Raw genomic sequence first — 16,450 nt, 5'->3', positions numbered from 1 at the left:
CCATTTTAAAAATGTGACTATACCAGCATTTCCCCACTATTGAATGGATTCTTGAATACCTCTGATTGACCACTGCGTTCACGAGCTCAACATGCATGTCTGTGATTGGCTGCAATAAGGGCTTTCGCACCGGAGGAACCTCTTCATAGTTCCCAGAACTACTGGCGGAAGTACCCGTTTTTTGTCGTGTTCTCACCGCAGGAACTAGGAACGATTTTAGTTCTAGGAACTCCTTTTGGAGGAACTAATTTCGCTCCTACTTCAGAATAGGGTTAAAACCAGCACTATAGGAACTATCTGTGACATTAGTGTTCGCTGATTGGCCGAACGCACGCGAAACACCAGCACCCGCCATTTCATTAGCCAGATTATAGCCTATATATTTACTCCACAAACTAACTCTACGAACATGGAAAACAGTGATAGATGGGCCTGTTATCCTTTACGCTGAGGAGAAATCCAACGCAACTTTGAATTCTGACCAAGCCAAACATGATTATGTATTTCTGCAACACTGTACATCAACCACACGGCATACACTTATGACTTTTCATATACTGTCTACTTTCTTTGTGTAACAGTTCTATATAATAACGTTTTAGACAGGACTGTTAGAACAGATCGTAAACTAATGAACATGGAGAAAGCGAGCACTGTATGGCTCAGGCTCTGGCGTTCTCAGCTCCGTCAAAATAAAAGTCACGACAACAAGCGCGTCTTACGTCACTTCAGCGTTCCTACTGGCGGTGCGAATGCAACCTGAAAACGTTTCTAAGAGGAACCATTAGTTCTCGGGGAACCATCCTGGTGGCTAACCATCAGCTAGATGATGATCAACGCTTCAAAAACATGTCTTCACTGAGAGCTTACAGAGGTACAGAAGCGTTCGAAAGCAGGCGTCTATCAGCGGATCCGTCTCTCATCTGCTTTTCAACTGCGCTCACAATGCCTGAGGGAAATGCTGGTATCGTCACGTTTTTTAAATTTCAGTACCGACTTGATACCGAAGTCGCCACTTTTGACAACATCCAGCAATCTCATAACATTGTGTAATGACAGCAAGTACACGAACAGTCTTTCTTACAGTATGGTGGAACTATACAGTCTTTCTTACAGTATGGTGGAACACAGGCATGCAATATAATTACAGCAATAAAATGTAAATTATGGTAAAAAAAATGTAATTATACTTTTGAAACTAAAACCGTCAGTAGATGGCGACAAATCATTCCCCCAACGAGTGAGTCATTGAATCATTCAGTCACTCGATTTGCTCAAAACAAAGCATTCAGGGACAAAGCAAGAGGTTAGGTGTGTTCGACTTGAAGCGGTGCTGCGCAGACCTGTCGATGTAGTCCCGCGAGAGCGATTAGAGACAGGTTTCGCTGTACTCTGAAGTCACACACACCGATCAGTCTGTGCAGCACTGCTTCAAATCGAACACACCTAAGCTGTCATTCACTCTTCCCTACCTTACTCCACTAATATAATCCAGTAGAGGGAGTCATGATGAGACGTTAAACCGAGGACCTGACTCTCTGTGGTCATTAAAAATTCCTTGGAAAGAGTAGGGGTGTAACCCCGGCATCCTGGCCTCATTTCCTCGCTCATCAATCCTCCAGCCCAAGACCAGGAAACCAATCTATTTAACTATTTCTATTATATATTTCTATTATATATAAAATGATAAAAGTATTCATTTTAAATGTAAAATATTTAGCATAGCATCACAATAAATATAAATAAAATTACATATTTTTCTAAACTAATGTTTTTGTCTATCTATACACTCACTCACACACACACACACACACACACATATAGTATATATTAATTATGATATATATTTATATAATTATATTATATATTTTTCTAAACTAGCATGTATTAACATGCATGTCATGTATCTATACACAATATATGGGAACCATCAGGGCCCTCTAGGGCCTAAACTATTGTAAAAAATTATATGTAAAAATTTACAAACTTTTAAATAATAGTTTAAAAACTTTAAAAATAAAAAAACTTGGCTGTTTGGGTAAGTTATTTAAAATCTAATAGGTTATAATCCAACTGATTATATTCTGACTGCCACTGTTTTATACATGTTAAGCTTTATTTGAGAAAACAGTAATTTTGCAGAATTACTGGTCAGTCTGTATATTTAAACTCAGCGACTATTATGCATATTTGCTGTAATTCTGCATTATAATAGTTACTTTTTTTTACCCAAATCATAAGTTTATTACGGTAAGATACATACATTTAACCGGCTGCTGTGCCAGTCTAAATGATATCATTTATTACCAGCTTTGCTTGTTTGTGTGTGGTCACGATCACTGTTCGATGATGATGATGATGCGGAAGTGTCTGTCGCTAATGTGCTGTCATGCCGTGCGTCGGCGTACATTAAATTGTGTGTGGTTTTGTGGCCAGTTATCAGCATATTCTGTTGAAATGCACACATCGATTGTGTGATGATGCAATTATTTATAATGAGGATTTGCATTTTATTACATTTTGTTTTATTTTGGTACTCTCACGCTAACCCATAGAAGAGGACACAGTAAGCTAGGCTAGGCTGATTTTAGTCTGTTTACTTTTTTCCAAAAAGTGAGAGGGCCAAGGTTCGAGAGTCACTGTTCGCTATATACTATATATATATATATATATATATATATATATATATATATATAGCATTAGTTTAGAAAAAAAGAAAGTAAAATTGTCTTTTACACCCAAGTTTCCCAGCTTTTAAAACACACACTCACACATTTGTACACATTTGCATGCTTGTGTTAAAGACTGATCCCTTCTTAGGTCAGAATGGTTTGCTCATGGTTTTCACTGGCTTTATTTTTTTTTTACATTCCTTTCATTTATTTACCTCCATCTCCCTCCCTGCACGCTACTAAAATAGAGTGTCAATCACTCTGACCTTTACTGCTGCTCTCGAAAGCCCCACCACAGCAGTACTGAGAAAATACACATGAAAGAAAGACAGAGATAGAGCGAGGGAGAGGGAGAAGCGCAGATGAAAAAAAGAGCAGGTTTCCGGTGTCAGTCAAAATCTCCCGAAGATGGACAAGTATCTTACTTTTCTTTAAAAAAAGGGATGTTTTCTGTAATCTGAAACAGCTAGAAAACCACTCGTCATCCACCGCTAGCTGTGTTAAGATGCTACGTGTGCTTGTTGCATTTATAGCACAAAAAAAAAAAAAAAAAAAGTGCATTAATGCATCCAGCAAAAGAGTTCATTTTTTCCTCTCTTTTTAGTTCAATTTTTATCACAACTTCAGCAGTATATCTGTAAGTATTGATTCAAAAACATCTGTTCGCCTGCAGTGATGTTGAGAAACTGCACCGGCCCTTTAATTACAGAAAAAGATTTATTGGCTTAATCACCATAAATACACATGCAGTTTGGCTTGCTGGAAAGTGACAAAACACGGCACAATACTCATACACTAGTGAAAACACACACACACACACACACACACACACACAGCTACTCATATTCAACTTCATATTCACACAGGTCGGAAGCATCCTGTTTACGGACTAGAGAAGGTGAACCACAGCACCTACATGCACACAACGACAGAGAGAGAGACGAATAGAGAGAGAGAGATTGAGGGGGAGCAAGCGGTGCTTTCCATGGGTGGCTTAGTGAGGTCAGGTATACCAACCAGCTCAGCGGTTGCAGGTTTTAACATAAAGAGCTGCAACAATGCCCACACACACACTTGTAATATAGAATCTTTATGATCCACTCACACCCAGTCTGCACTGCTAGAGACTCGATGCATGAGAGAAACTAACACACGCCCATTTGGGGTAGGCGATAAGTAAAGAAAATTACATCATGATGCTCTTAAAATGTCCAATATGCCAAAAATTTGCATGACTATATATAACATATACACTTTTTTTTTTTTTTATGAGAAAGTGATTATAAAATAAAATAATAATGAAATGTCCTTTTAAAACAATGTCAAAAGTAAAGGCAGGACTATCAGAATTCAGAGTTTTTCTTTCTTTCTTTACATTATTATTTCTTTCTTTTATCTTACATATTTAAAAAAAAAAAAAAAAATTACATGCAATCATCCTATATTCTATAAAATAGCTGACAAAATAAATAAATAGACAACTATATTTTATATTTATTAATATAAAACATTTCAGTAGAATTTTATTAAATATTTTATAAAATATATAGTTAATAATCCCCCCCCCCCCCAATTTTTTTATTTTATTTTATTTTGAGCTTTGATGCAGAAGCAAATTGGTTTATCGTTTATTTATCCGATTTATGGTTTAAATCGGTACATTACTCACCTCTACGCCCATTATAATCAACAAAGCTTTCTAGACTACAAACATGATGCATATTATGCGACAAAACTAGAGTGTTACCATTAAAATCAATGCAGATCACAAATTAAAATGCTCCCACCAGAATCAACCAAGCGGTCTATACTCCAACGCAGTATATATATTCAAATTATGTTGCCGTGTTTACTGCGAAAATGACTAGAACTTTTGCAATAACTGACTATCTATACTGCACCGAAACGGTCTACGCTGATATGACGTGACAAAACTGAAGTGTCACGTTGCCACCAGCAGTGTAGACACAGCTTGAAACAGCTGTTAGCTAAGAGAAAAACAGACTGCACAACACTTCACTGGATTCACACAAACACACGCTGCTATAGCAAACACCTTTGATATACAAATTAAAGAGCTGTGACATGCTTTCCACATGAACACACACTGAAAAAACCACGCACCGAAACCTAAACACCATTTGCTCACGTCAGGGGACCAAAACTGAAAACAAAACCATGAGATGGACTCTGCTCATCCTAACGGATGCATGCAATGCAGAAATGACAGATGAGGCCTTGTACACCTGGCATTAGTATGGTATTCAGTATTTGGACAGAATATGGATTTTTTTTTTGTTGCCAGATTGCATTCACACCTTCATTCCAATGCATAGGGTCAGACTGAAATTGCCAGGTGTAAAGGGGGCCATATGAAGTTACGGGGGAATTCTGAGAAAAATAACACACTAGTATATATAAAAAAAAAAGGTTTTGAAATTCAGACCCAAAGGATGCACATTAAATTACAGTGTCTGGAGGGGTTAGGGTTAACTATATATTTTATAAAATATTGAATAAAATTCTACTAAAATGTTTTATATTAATAAATATAAAATGTATTTTGTTAGCTAAAACTACACTACTAATTTATTTTAATCTTTTAATAAATTGGTTCAATAGTGTTTCGAAACTACATTTCAGTAACCAAAACAACTGTATGTCGCATAATTTCTGATTGGATCGATATCGGATGGCAAGTTGACATACCGAAACAAAGTAGGCCTACTGTCATAATTGTTATACACTCTAAAAAATGCTGGGTTGTTTTAACCCAATGTTGGGTCAAATATGGACTAACCCAACGTTGGGTTAAAAAATGCAGTTAAAAAAATGGACAAATTGCATTTTGGACAAAATCAAAAATGCTATTAAAAAAATGGACAAATTGCATTGGTTACATTAAAAATGTAACCCAACGGCTGGGTTTGTCCATTTTTAAATTGCATTTTTAACCCAACAATTTTTAGTCCATATTTGACCCAACATTGGGTTAAAACAACCCAGCATTTTTTAGAGTGTAGTATAGAAGCATAATAGTTTTATAATAGATTTGTATAATCAAAGATTACAAAAATAATTGTAAAAAACTTAAGGCCCTTGCAAAATGAGTCCGAAATTCGCATGCGAAATTTTCGCACGTTAAAAAATAAATACGACCTCACGTTATGTCAATCACGCTAAAGCCGCCTTTCCACTGCACACGACAAACGACAGTCGTCGGACGGAGAGTCGTACGGGAGCTGCGGGGAGTTCCGATCATATGCGTATGCGGAAACGTCGGATCCGATTTGAGCTTCGGATGCGTTGAAATATCTGAACTTCTGCGGCTAGACCGTATGCGACCGGTCGACCGGATGTGATGTATTCTAATCAAAACTATGAGTGCGAAGCTAGAATTACCAATATTTTATTACTTTAATGTAAACGCTATTCCTGCAAAATGACGGTTATTAATAATTATGGCTGGAAAAAAATATTTTTATCATTATTAAATCAATATTTATATTGATTAGCTCTATAAAATTGACTATTTTTTATATTAGATGTATTGAGGGTCATTTGTTTTGTGTGGATATATTCATGCATGCATTACATTCATTAAAATCATTCATTTTACCATTGTGAATAGCCGAGGGTAACGGTTGCTTCACGACCAATTTCAAAGTTCCGTCCGACTGACACCAGGGGGCGAAATGCGACAATCGAATGCGAATGTCGTGTGCAGTGGAAAGGCGGCTTAAAGGTCCGAAATGCACACGTGCGTTTTTTCGTATTCGTGATTCGGTGGCTCTGAATTGTCAAAACACCATTCAAAATGCGTGCTACGGATGCGAAAAACGCAGAAAATCGAACCTTACACGAATTTTTGTATGACAGACGAAAGTTTTGACAATTGAGAACCACCGAATCACGAATACGGAAAAACGCATACGACAAATTCGGATGTCGGATCAAGGACCTTTAAAAAGGGCCGCTCACACTGACAGCGATTTACAATTTAAAAAAGCGAATAGAATATTCTGGCATGAAAACCCACTACCCAGGGCTCGACTGCGACCAAAATATGCGACAATTTTTGTGAGAATGTGCGAGTTAAAATTTGAAGTGGTCGCATTTGTGCGAGCGCATGGTCACGCACTCAATCGAACGCAACGACAGGAAAAAGACATGCATCAACCCAAAAACAAAGAGTTCAGGTGGAACGCAAGAGCTTGCTAGTGTCCTATACGCCGAGATCCGATTCATTTTTGTCACGCGTTCCACAAGATTTACGGAGAGGAAACCGGGATGGCGGAAAGCGACATCCTGTTTGTTTTCTTTATTTTACAAAAGCACAATGTTTTGTTTTTATTGTGAGTGTAAACAAATCAAAATAGACCCTTTACAATTTTGAATCTGGGAGGGGGGTTCGGTAAACTCATATCAAACCGTGACCCCAAAATCAAGGTACGTAGCGAATTGTGACTTTCCTAATACACATTCATTTCATTAAAAACATTCAAACATGTTACAAAAATGCTTTTTTGTTTTGTTTTAACATGTAGTTTGGACACATTTTAGTAAAAGGAACTAAAGAAATTCACCCAAAACTCAATGTATTTTTCACACACTGCACAGCTGTTGTGAATATTCACACTGGGGGCCTTCAACAGTGCTTGGGTCCAAAAAACATAAGCATTCAATGATGCATAACACAGGCGTCACGAGGCTGTGCTGTTGAATTACAGGCGACACTGTTATGTTACACACAATATTTTAAGCAGGGGCTGTTTCACACCCACCACCAACATGGCCGTGTTTGTCCTCCCAGCGCACAGCTCTCAGAGGTATTGGGTGAATGTGTTATACACAAAAACACACAACCACCCATAGATGAGGAACTGTCATATGCAAAGCACACAATGGATCTCATATCAGTCCTGATTCTGCAGATGTGAAGGCTTTGGACAGACTGTACCGGTGTGAATCAGTAATGTTGACAGATTTGCTTTACTACTATTGATTGAACTACATCAGTAAATAAAAAAAGCAGACAGAGCAAAACTATCAAAACAAACTAGTCAGTTAATGGAAACCACGAGGTGTAAAAACACTGAATTATTAAATAGGCCAGACAATGAGCTCAGACATCCAAAATAAATAAATAAACCAAAACCAAAGAAATAAAGAAAACCAAATCAAATGAAATAATAAATTAATTAAAAAAAAAACGAAATAAATAAATGGATGCATTACTTAAAAAAAAAAAAAGTTAATTTGATGTTAACATTATTTCAGACTATTCGAATTATAATGTCCCCAAAATTACAACATTTTGGAACTTGTATTGATTAATCTACACTGATTTTATCAGTAATCATTTATTTTTCCATAAATGTACAGAGCAATGGTTCTCAGCTGGTTTTGAATCAGAACCCGAAAGTTTTATTCATGCAAATAAGAAATAAGTCAGGCATGAAATTTATTAATATTATCCTGAACTATGTAGGCCCGAAAATATACAAAATGAATACCAAGACCAGCCGAGAAACGCTAAAATAGAACATATGTGACATGCAACTACAATCTGACAAAATGACGAATGAGAAAAGAGTGATGCGTTTAAAATAATGCATGCAATTAATCTCGAATTAAATTAGGCATGCCAATTATAAAAAAACTGAAAAATAGAAAATTATTACTTGCATTTCTGTTCGAAATAAAACAAATGCTGTTGTCATCATGTGAACCAGTGCACGGTCTGCAACTGTGTGTGTGCGAGTACATCTTTAAGAATGCATCAGTGTGTATTGCTGCTGTGTGCATCTGTGTGTGTGTGTGATATAATTCTTGATATAACACTTGTCAAGTGTTATGCTTTCGGAGAAACAGGGACATGTCTGATTTCGTTATGACTGTGGCCTACTTATCAATCTGCAGATTCTCATATTGATAAACCCGGGTACAAGGTCAGAGATGCTCGATCACGTTAAGAAACTAAACTTTTGAGTCAGACCGGGTGTCAGTCAAGTTTCAGAGCGTTTCTTTAAAAAGCGAATGAAAAACAAACGAGGGCACGTGTCGTGAACAGAGCCCAGCAGTTAAAAATCCCATTCATTTTCTCCACAGAAAATGGTCTTTTTGCTGTTTTGCTTAAAACTAAAGTTCACAAATGTTGTGAATCATCTTCATTTATCAAAGTTTTTTTTTTTTTTTTTACTCCCCATGGAAAAAATAAATAAGGGAAAATACATCAAGAAAAAAAAAAAAATGTCCATCTTGATTTCACTTTACAAAGACCCCAAAAAATGCAAGCATAAAACATAATAAACAAAAATGATCATATATCTTATGCAATTTGTCATTACGTTCTGTGTAAATCAGTGCAGGCTGTTACATTGAATGTTGTGTTGTTGATCGGATTCAGTTGTTAGTGGCTTGTTAAAGAGTTAAAACGACTCTGGATGTATTTGTGTGAGCATCTGCATGTGCATAAGGTCACCGTCAAGCTCTAACACACTCCAGATGGGAGGATGCGGTTTTCTAGAATTAGAAATATTTTCCACAGCACTGGATGCGATTTGCTTTACAGCAAATAATACAAAAAAAACAAGATTACACCTCCAACACAGAAAAATTATAGCAAAATCTGAACTCTGAAGTCTTCCTTCTCGCTTGCTCACACACCAAGAAGCCACATCAGAAGACGTCAACACAAACACAAGGTCTTATTCAATCCATACTCTATTGGCTCATAGGCACTGCAAACTGCTGGCTATTCTGGTGTCCATAATATATATATATATATATATATATATATATATATATATATATATATATATATATATAAGAATCTGTGTATGTCTTTTATCCGATTTAAGGTTTCGAAGCAGAGCTCGACCAAACTTGTTCAGACTACATCAGCAATTAAAGGTCTGTGGTCTCTAGCCCTAGAAGCCCTGTTTAATGAACACTATCATTTGAAGCCCAAAACAGATGTTTCTCAAACCTTCCAAACAACATCACGTACACATACACAAGCAAGAAACCGTCCAGTTTTTCTACACACGTATGAGTCTAAATCTGGGGGTAATAAGGTGTAAAAATGGAGCTATGGAACAATAGTTTAAAAAAAAAAAGTGCTTTTTTTTCACTATTATTTTCAACAGGATCTGCATTTTCATGGGTTTAAATAATTTTGTTATAAGAGACAGATAACTTTGTGCATGAAAACCACTCCTGGTAAAATAAATAAATAAATAACCTTGATTTGCAAAAGTCAACGAAATTTTGGCAAGCCAAACATGTCAGTCTCAGAGTAACATGTGATTTATTTTAGTCACGAAATCCCCCCAAAAAATGTATAATGAAGCATTTCGAACGTCTCCAGCACATTTTATAATTGCCCAAAAATCAAACATAGTTGACACCTCACGTCAACAACCTAGACTGGCTGTCGTTTGGAATATTAAAACTAAACATAATCGACATAACACACTCATGGGCAATCAATCACTTCACTGAATACTTGCCGGCTAATAAATAAATGATTAATACCGTACGATCCATCAGTTTTCAAATCCACATAGTTTGAACATCACGACATCGATGTCTGTCAAAAAATAATGTGCACAATACTCTAGTATTTACGGTCGGTCCAGCGAGGTCACGCGTTACTTGGAAAACCCACACTACCGGATATTTTGACTACATCATCGCTTGCTTTCAGAGAAGAGGGAGAAAATGGTGGCCTGAGCAGCTTCAACCTACTGTCTGTCTGAGAGGATAATGTACCTAATAGCCTACATAACGCACGCGAGTATACATGTGTCCTTCACTCGCTGAAATTAAATCGGAATGATCAGGATAGATAGATAAGATACATAAATAAGATCGATTTTTACCTAGAAACACATAACTAGTCATCTGTTTAGGCTAAAAATGAACTTAGCCTACTTCATGAAGATCCAGCAATTATGAATCATCTAGCAACTTCAGTGGGTCATGATTTTAAAATGTCATGCTCTTGAGATGAGTTGCTGAAAAACTGTAGGGCCTACCTGGAATAGATTGATGTTGAGCCCTGGATGCACATGTTAAACATATACCTAATATCTATACATACATTCTAACACTTTTGTCTCTGGCCTATCTAGTCATTTTTAACATGATAATAATACAACACTTCTGTGAATTCTGAAAGCAGATAATAAAACTAATTTATCTGCTGTGCACAGGCTGGTTTTAAAGTTAGGACTTCCCTGAAACAAAGTTTCTCACGCAAAGAAATTATCAGCCACCCTGCAGCTTCCTCTCTTAGCATAGCTGCCCTCGCTGCTGCTATTGTAGTGAACACACCAAACATAGAGCGCACAATTACAGAATCAAGGCACGGACTAGTGTGTACTCTATGATGAAGCCTCCACGCTCACACACACCAATGCAAGTGCATAAGATACTGTGAAATAAAGTATGATGCATGCTCAGAAAATGCATTTCCATTTCTCTCCTTTTAAAATTATGTGTCTAATAAAATGTCAACAAAGAAAAAAGAACCAATGAATGCATTGCTAATTTGAAGCTAAAATGTGTGTGCATGCTTCTGACATTTATTGGAGTCTATAAACTTTAAGTGTTTGAACTTTCTTGGTCTATGTCGCCGTTCCCTTATATAGACATTCAGAGCAAGTTCTCACATCTCTGCCAAGATTCCTCAGCAGCCAATCAGTGCCTTGATATAGCCGTACCGTAACCCCTCAAGTGAGCAGACGTCATTTGCTGTCTGAATGAACTAACGAAACTACCAATTAGGCTATCATGCTGTGTCAGCCGGAGAAATGGAGCGAGGCGGAGATAAATGCAGACAAAACAGTAATTGTGTCCTTATTAGTTTCATTACATGCGATAGTATCAATCATTCTTCGTTTCAAATTGGCTGTTTGTCTTGCATGTGGGTGGATAGTTAGGTTAAATGAGAGTTACTGTGAACATATCACTTACTAGGTGAATCACGCCTATCGTTGGTTTTGATTTAAAGCAAAGAAAAAAATGCATCATTTACACACCCTTGTGATGTTGTTTCAAACCCGTCTGAATTTCTTTCTTCCACGGAGCAGGATAAATCTAGCAGAATGTAAGGGGTACAAGTTTTAAACTTTAAGTTGTTATTTACTGAAATTCCTCCCCTCCGCCATATAGCTCTTAAATCTCATTTGTATTCGCGATTATGAAAATGTAAGGCCTCAAGATCGTTCGCACCACGTTTGAAACCAAATCCAATTGGTTCTCATGTTTCACTGACATCAAATCACATCTTAATGCATCATATTTGCATATAGGTGAATCAAATTGTAATTTGTATTAACTAAAACACGACATAGCTCTTAAATCTCAAATCACATTTGCATGCATTTAAACATAACGCTTGGTTCTCACGTGTCATTGACGTGCAACACATCTTGATGTGCCATATTTGACTAATTGTGGATAAAATGTACATTTTTATTAACTAAAACATGACACGTCGTTCAAATCTCATTTACAATTGCATATATTTAAATATAACGCATCAAGACAAATCACACCACAATTCATATTGAATCGCTATTGGTTCTTGTGTGATTTGTCATTGACAGCAACCTTCATGCAACACATCATGATATGTCAAATATACGTGAATGAAATTTACATTTTTATTAACTAAAGCACGACTTCGCTCTTAAATCTCATTCACGTTTGCATATATTTAAATATAGCGCTTCAAGGTAAGTCACATCAGGTTGACATCAAACTTTGTACAACACATTCTGATGTGCCATATTTGAAGAGACATGAATGCAAATGAGATTCTGCTAAACAACTCATTTTTTTGTTCATGGAAGAAATTCATGCGTTTTGAGCAACATACTGTAAAGGTAAGTAAATGATGACAATTTTCCAAATTTCCATTAAATATACCTTACCATTTCTTCTACTGATACTGATCTAATCTAAAAGATCTGACCAATATATCAAGTTACAGTAAGTCAGCAACAACTAAACTCTGAGAGATACAATTAACAAATTAGGAAAAAAATAAATAAACATATGACAGTAGTCACTCTTGAAAAATGCATTAAGTTTTCGACCGGTCGCCTTACCTTCGGTGGGTCATAGAGCTCTAGCTGGTACCTCTCGCTAGCTGTGTGGTCATTGGTCCTCCTGACCTGCAGGCGGCAGCGCAGCCAATGCGGGGGTGTGTCTGAGATAGTGTCATCCACCTCCAGGTACCGCAGCTGCCCCTCTTTACAAACACTTCCTGTCTCTGGCCGCCGTCTCACAGTTCGCAATGGATTCCAACGTTCCCACAGTGCAACCTTCTTTGAGGTGCGATGGGCGGTTACCTGCACAGTCTGAGGTGGGGTTTGAGAGGTGTATTCAACAGTCGCAGACGGTCCGCCCACCTGGAGTGAATCGTCCCTAGGGCAACCACTTGAAGATTCATCAAGTTGCGGAGATTTCTTAAAGAGTTGGCATACGCTTTCTCGGATGCGTCTGACGGAAATGTGAGTTACCTCACTACGGGAAGGGAAGGGAAACGCAGGGTGCGTGTATCGTTCTGACCCGGGCCTCCGCTCCGGGTGTTCATCTTCCTGGCTATGCGGCCGCGTTCTGCGTGTAGTGTCTGTAGGAGAGCAGCGTTGTAACTGCTCCTGTTCCCTAGGGATGCCAACGGCATCTGGTTTGGGCGCAAACGAGGCGACTAGCGGAGACGCTCCTGGCCGCACGGTCTCCCGGTAATCCAGCACCCCTGAGAAGGAAGTGATGCGTAAGCGGCTAGTCATGGGTAGTAATGGCGGTGGCCGCAGGGGGGTTTCTGCATCTTTAGCCACCTCACAGCTGAAGTGGTGCTGGAACAGTGCACTGAATTGCTTGGAGAAATTTTCCGGCGGGACCACATCCTGTACCGGACGCTCTTTGATGAAGCGCCGGTAGTGCTGGGCAAGTTCTCGGGCCGTGGTGCTGGCATGCAACTCGCAGAACTCCCTCCATCCACAGGGGGGTGCTATGGATAGTGCAGTGCTTGTGGTCTGCTGGGCAGTGTTACCATTCATTGCAGTAACCAGCACAGCAGGAAATCACTGCGAAAAACAGATGAACAACATCACAAAATTGCATCAAAGCACATTAAAGTCTGTATGACTGGATTTGCAATATAACACCGACTCAAGCTGCTTTTTTAAAACGCTTACTGCATAATGAAAAATATCAAGTACACATTTTATTTAAGCTTTATTTTGTGAAGCTACTTCAGTACATGTAAGCTAAGGTTACCAGACTTAATATAGAAAGTAACTTGCAGCAACAAGGCAACCAAGATGATTCATTTCCATAAGCTACATTTAAATGCAAACTAATAATCCATTTATAATTGGACTGATGGCTAAATTGGACTGAAAAGTCTCATGTAAATGCCTCAAACAATTCAAATGAGCTCGAATTTCAAATGAAATTTCGAATCAATTGAGAGGTGGTAAAGATCTTAAATAATCTGTTTAACAGGAAAGTTTTAGCCTTGTAAATTTTGAATCCGACTACTTTCTCAAATGTGCTGTGCACATGTGTAGTGTCTTGATGTGTATTACGTCTAGCGAATGTGCATGTTTATTTATGCTCACAGTAGCTCTGGTGACAATCTTGTTCTGTTTTTTTTTTTTTTTTTTGTTATGTGGCGACTGACTGGGCACTGTGCTTACGGCTGCAATTTTGCTCAGAACAGATGTAATGCACACGTAAACAAATATGCGGATGTTTACGGTCTCAAGTTTATGGTCTTCGGAAAAAAAAAAGTGCACATAAACACACCTAAAAAGAACTGCTGATCTTCACTGACTCAAGCAGCAAAGATGGTTGAACACAATTCAACAAAGTTGAGCAGAGTGCAACTTTATGCAAATAAGCAACAACAACATGTACGGACTACTAATGAGAGTTTTCATAAGCGTCAGTGTGATCGCTCAAAGTCGGCATGAAATCCCAATCTTTTTCAAAATGCATGTTATTGATCTTATTGTGAATGATCCATCCATGCATGTTTCATTTTATTTATTTATTTTGACCTTGTAATTTGATGTCACAAGTCAATCTTTCGGTGAAAATGACAGACCTCTCTCTGGTGATGCATGCCACCCCTTTCTTACAATCGACTGCAATTCTGGTATACCTGTTCAACTGCTTGCTAATTCAAACATCCATGCATTTAGGCATTTACGAGCCGCTGAAGTTCAAACTGAGCATCAGAATGGGAAAGAAAGGTGATTTAAGTGACACTGAACGTGGCATGGTTGCTGGTGCCGGACAGGCTGGTTTGAGTATACATAAAATAAAATAAAATATTACAGAAACTGCTGATCTACAGGGATTTTCAAACACAAACCATCTCTAGGGTTTACAGATAATGGCCAGAAAAAGAGGAAATATCCAGTGAGCGGCAGTTCTGTGGCCCGAAAATGCCTTGTTGATGCCAGAGGTCAGAGAAGAATGGCCAGACTAATTCCAGCTGATAAAAAGGCAACAGTAACTCAAACAACCACTTGTTACAACCGAGGTCTGCAGAAGAGCATCTCTGAATGGACTGAACCTTGAAGCGGAGGGACTACAGCAGCAGAAGACACACCGGTGACACTCCTGTCAGCTGAGAACAGAAAACTGAGGCTACAATTCACACAGGCATTCAACCAACACCCAATAAATTGAACCAAGTCCCGTCCTAAATTAAGTCTTTTCACTAGTTTTGTGAGATTGTGTTTTAATACCATATTATATAAGGTATTATAAGGTATTCTGCGTGAACAATTGATCTCTTTGTTTACGCTGCGCATCTACTGACTTGGCAATCTCTGTACCGAAACTCTTCAATGAATCAAGCTTTCTATGAACGCTAACAAAGTGTATCAGTTTAGCTCATCGCTGCGCGGCTGACGCAGTCTTCTGAACTCTGCTAGTACAATACCTGATTCTTCACTTTTACTCACTCCCTCATTCAGCTCTCCAGTACAGGAAGAGAGTGACTAATATCGCTCATGCCACTTTATAATGCGCCACAGGTCAAACACAGAAATATCTGTGAGACCATTGTTGATGTGAAGAGGAAGACTGAGGAAGTTGAAAGTGTCAGAAGCATCTGATACCAGTCACTGATGGGCCCGCGGTTCTCGATGTGGAATTCGGCGCGTGAATGTGCGCGGTCCCTCAACACGTGGTGCAAACCACCTTCGGAATCAGATCACAGTCGCCATTTGCAGCTGGGGAATTTTTCTTTTGAGGCTAAAAAAAAAAAATCTGCACATGGGTGCTGCGCTGCACCAGACATGTTGCGACACAACTGGAGCCAATCTCCCCATTCTCTTCCCCACATCCTCATTCACGAGCGCACAGCCCTCTCGGACGCCTGTGAACGTTTAACTCTGCGTGAGAAGTAAAGGGCTGTTCTTAAAGTTCCGTTGGAAGCCCTGAAGCATGACAAAATGAAGGTTTAATACATGAAGAAAGCAACAGATCAGAAAAACCACAACACTCGCATGGTAAAGGAGAAGAAAAGAGAAGGGGGGGCATTCTATAGACGGCATCATGCACTCTGCTCTTTTATTGGGTGACAGGAAGCATTAACCTACATAGGGAGAGGAACACCCATCACACGTATAGCTGTTTTCTTTGGTGTGCAAAGTCCTTTCTAAAAAGACGAGCAAAGCTGGTCACAAAAACATCTTTAAGATGTGTTGCTGGTTTGGTGGTTTGCACACAAGGCTTCCTAATTT

General features: G+C 38.4%; 1 protein-coding gene across 2 annotated transcripts in view; it reads right to left on the bottom strand.

Moving 5' to 3' along the window:
* The window catches only part of sh2b3 (SH2B adaptor protein 3), a 43,255-nt gene that overhangs the window by 15,710 nt on the left and 11,095 nt on the right, over nucleotides 1-16,450 (bottom strand). For both annotated transcript variants that reach the window (XM_084415333.1, XM_084415334.1), the window contains one exon: nucleotides 12,794-13,774. In XM_084415333.1, the coding sequence (XP_084271459.1) occupies nucleotides 12,794-13,747 (954 nt within the window). In that variant the 5' untranslated portion in view covers nucleotides 13,748-13,774. The remainder of the gene's footprint in view (nucleotides 1-12,793; nucleotides 13,775-16,450) is intronic.

The sequence above is a fragment of the Rutilus rutilus genome (assembly GCF_951802725.1).
Source record: "Rutilus rutilus genome assembly, chromosome: 7".
Taxonomy (NCBI): Eukaryota; Metazoa; Chordata; class Actinopteri; order Cypriniformes; family Leuciscidae; genus Rutilus; species Rutilus rutilus.
Note: the sequence above shows the minus strand (reverse complement) of the source record. Positions and strands in the feature narration are given on the sequence as shown.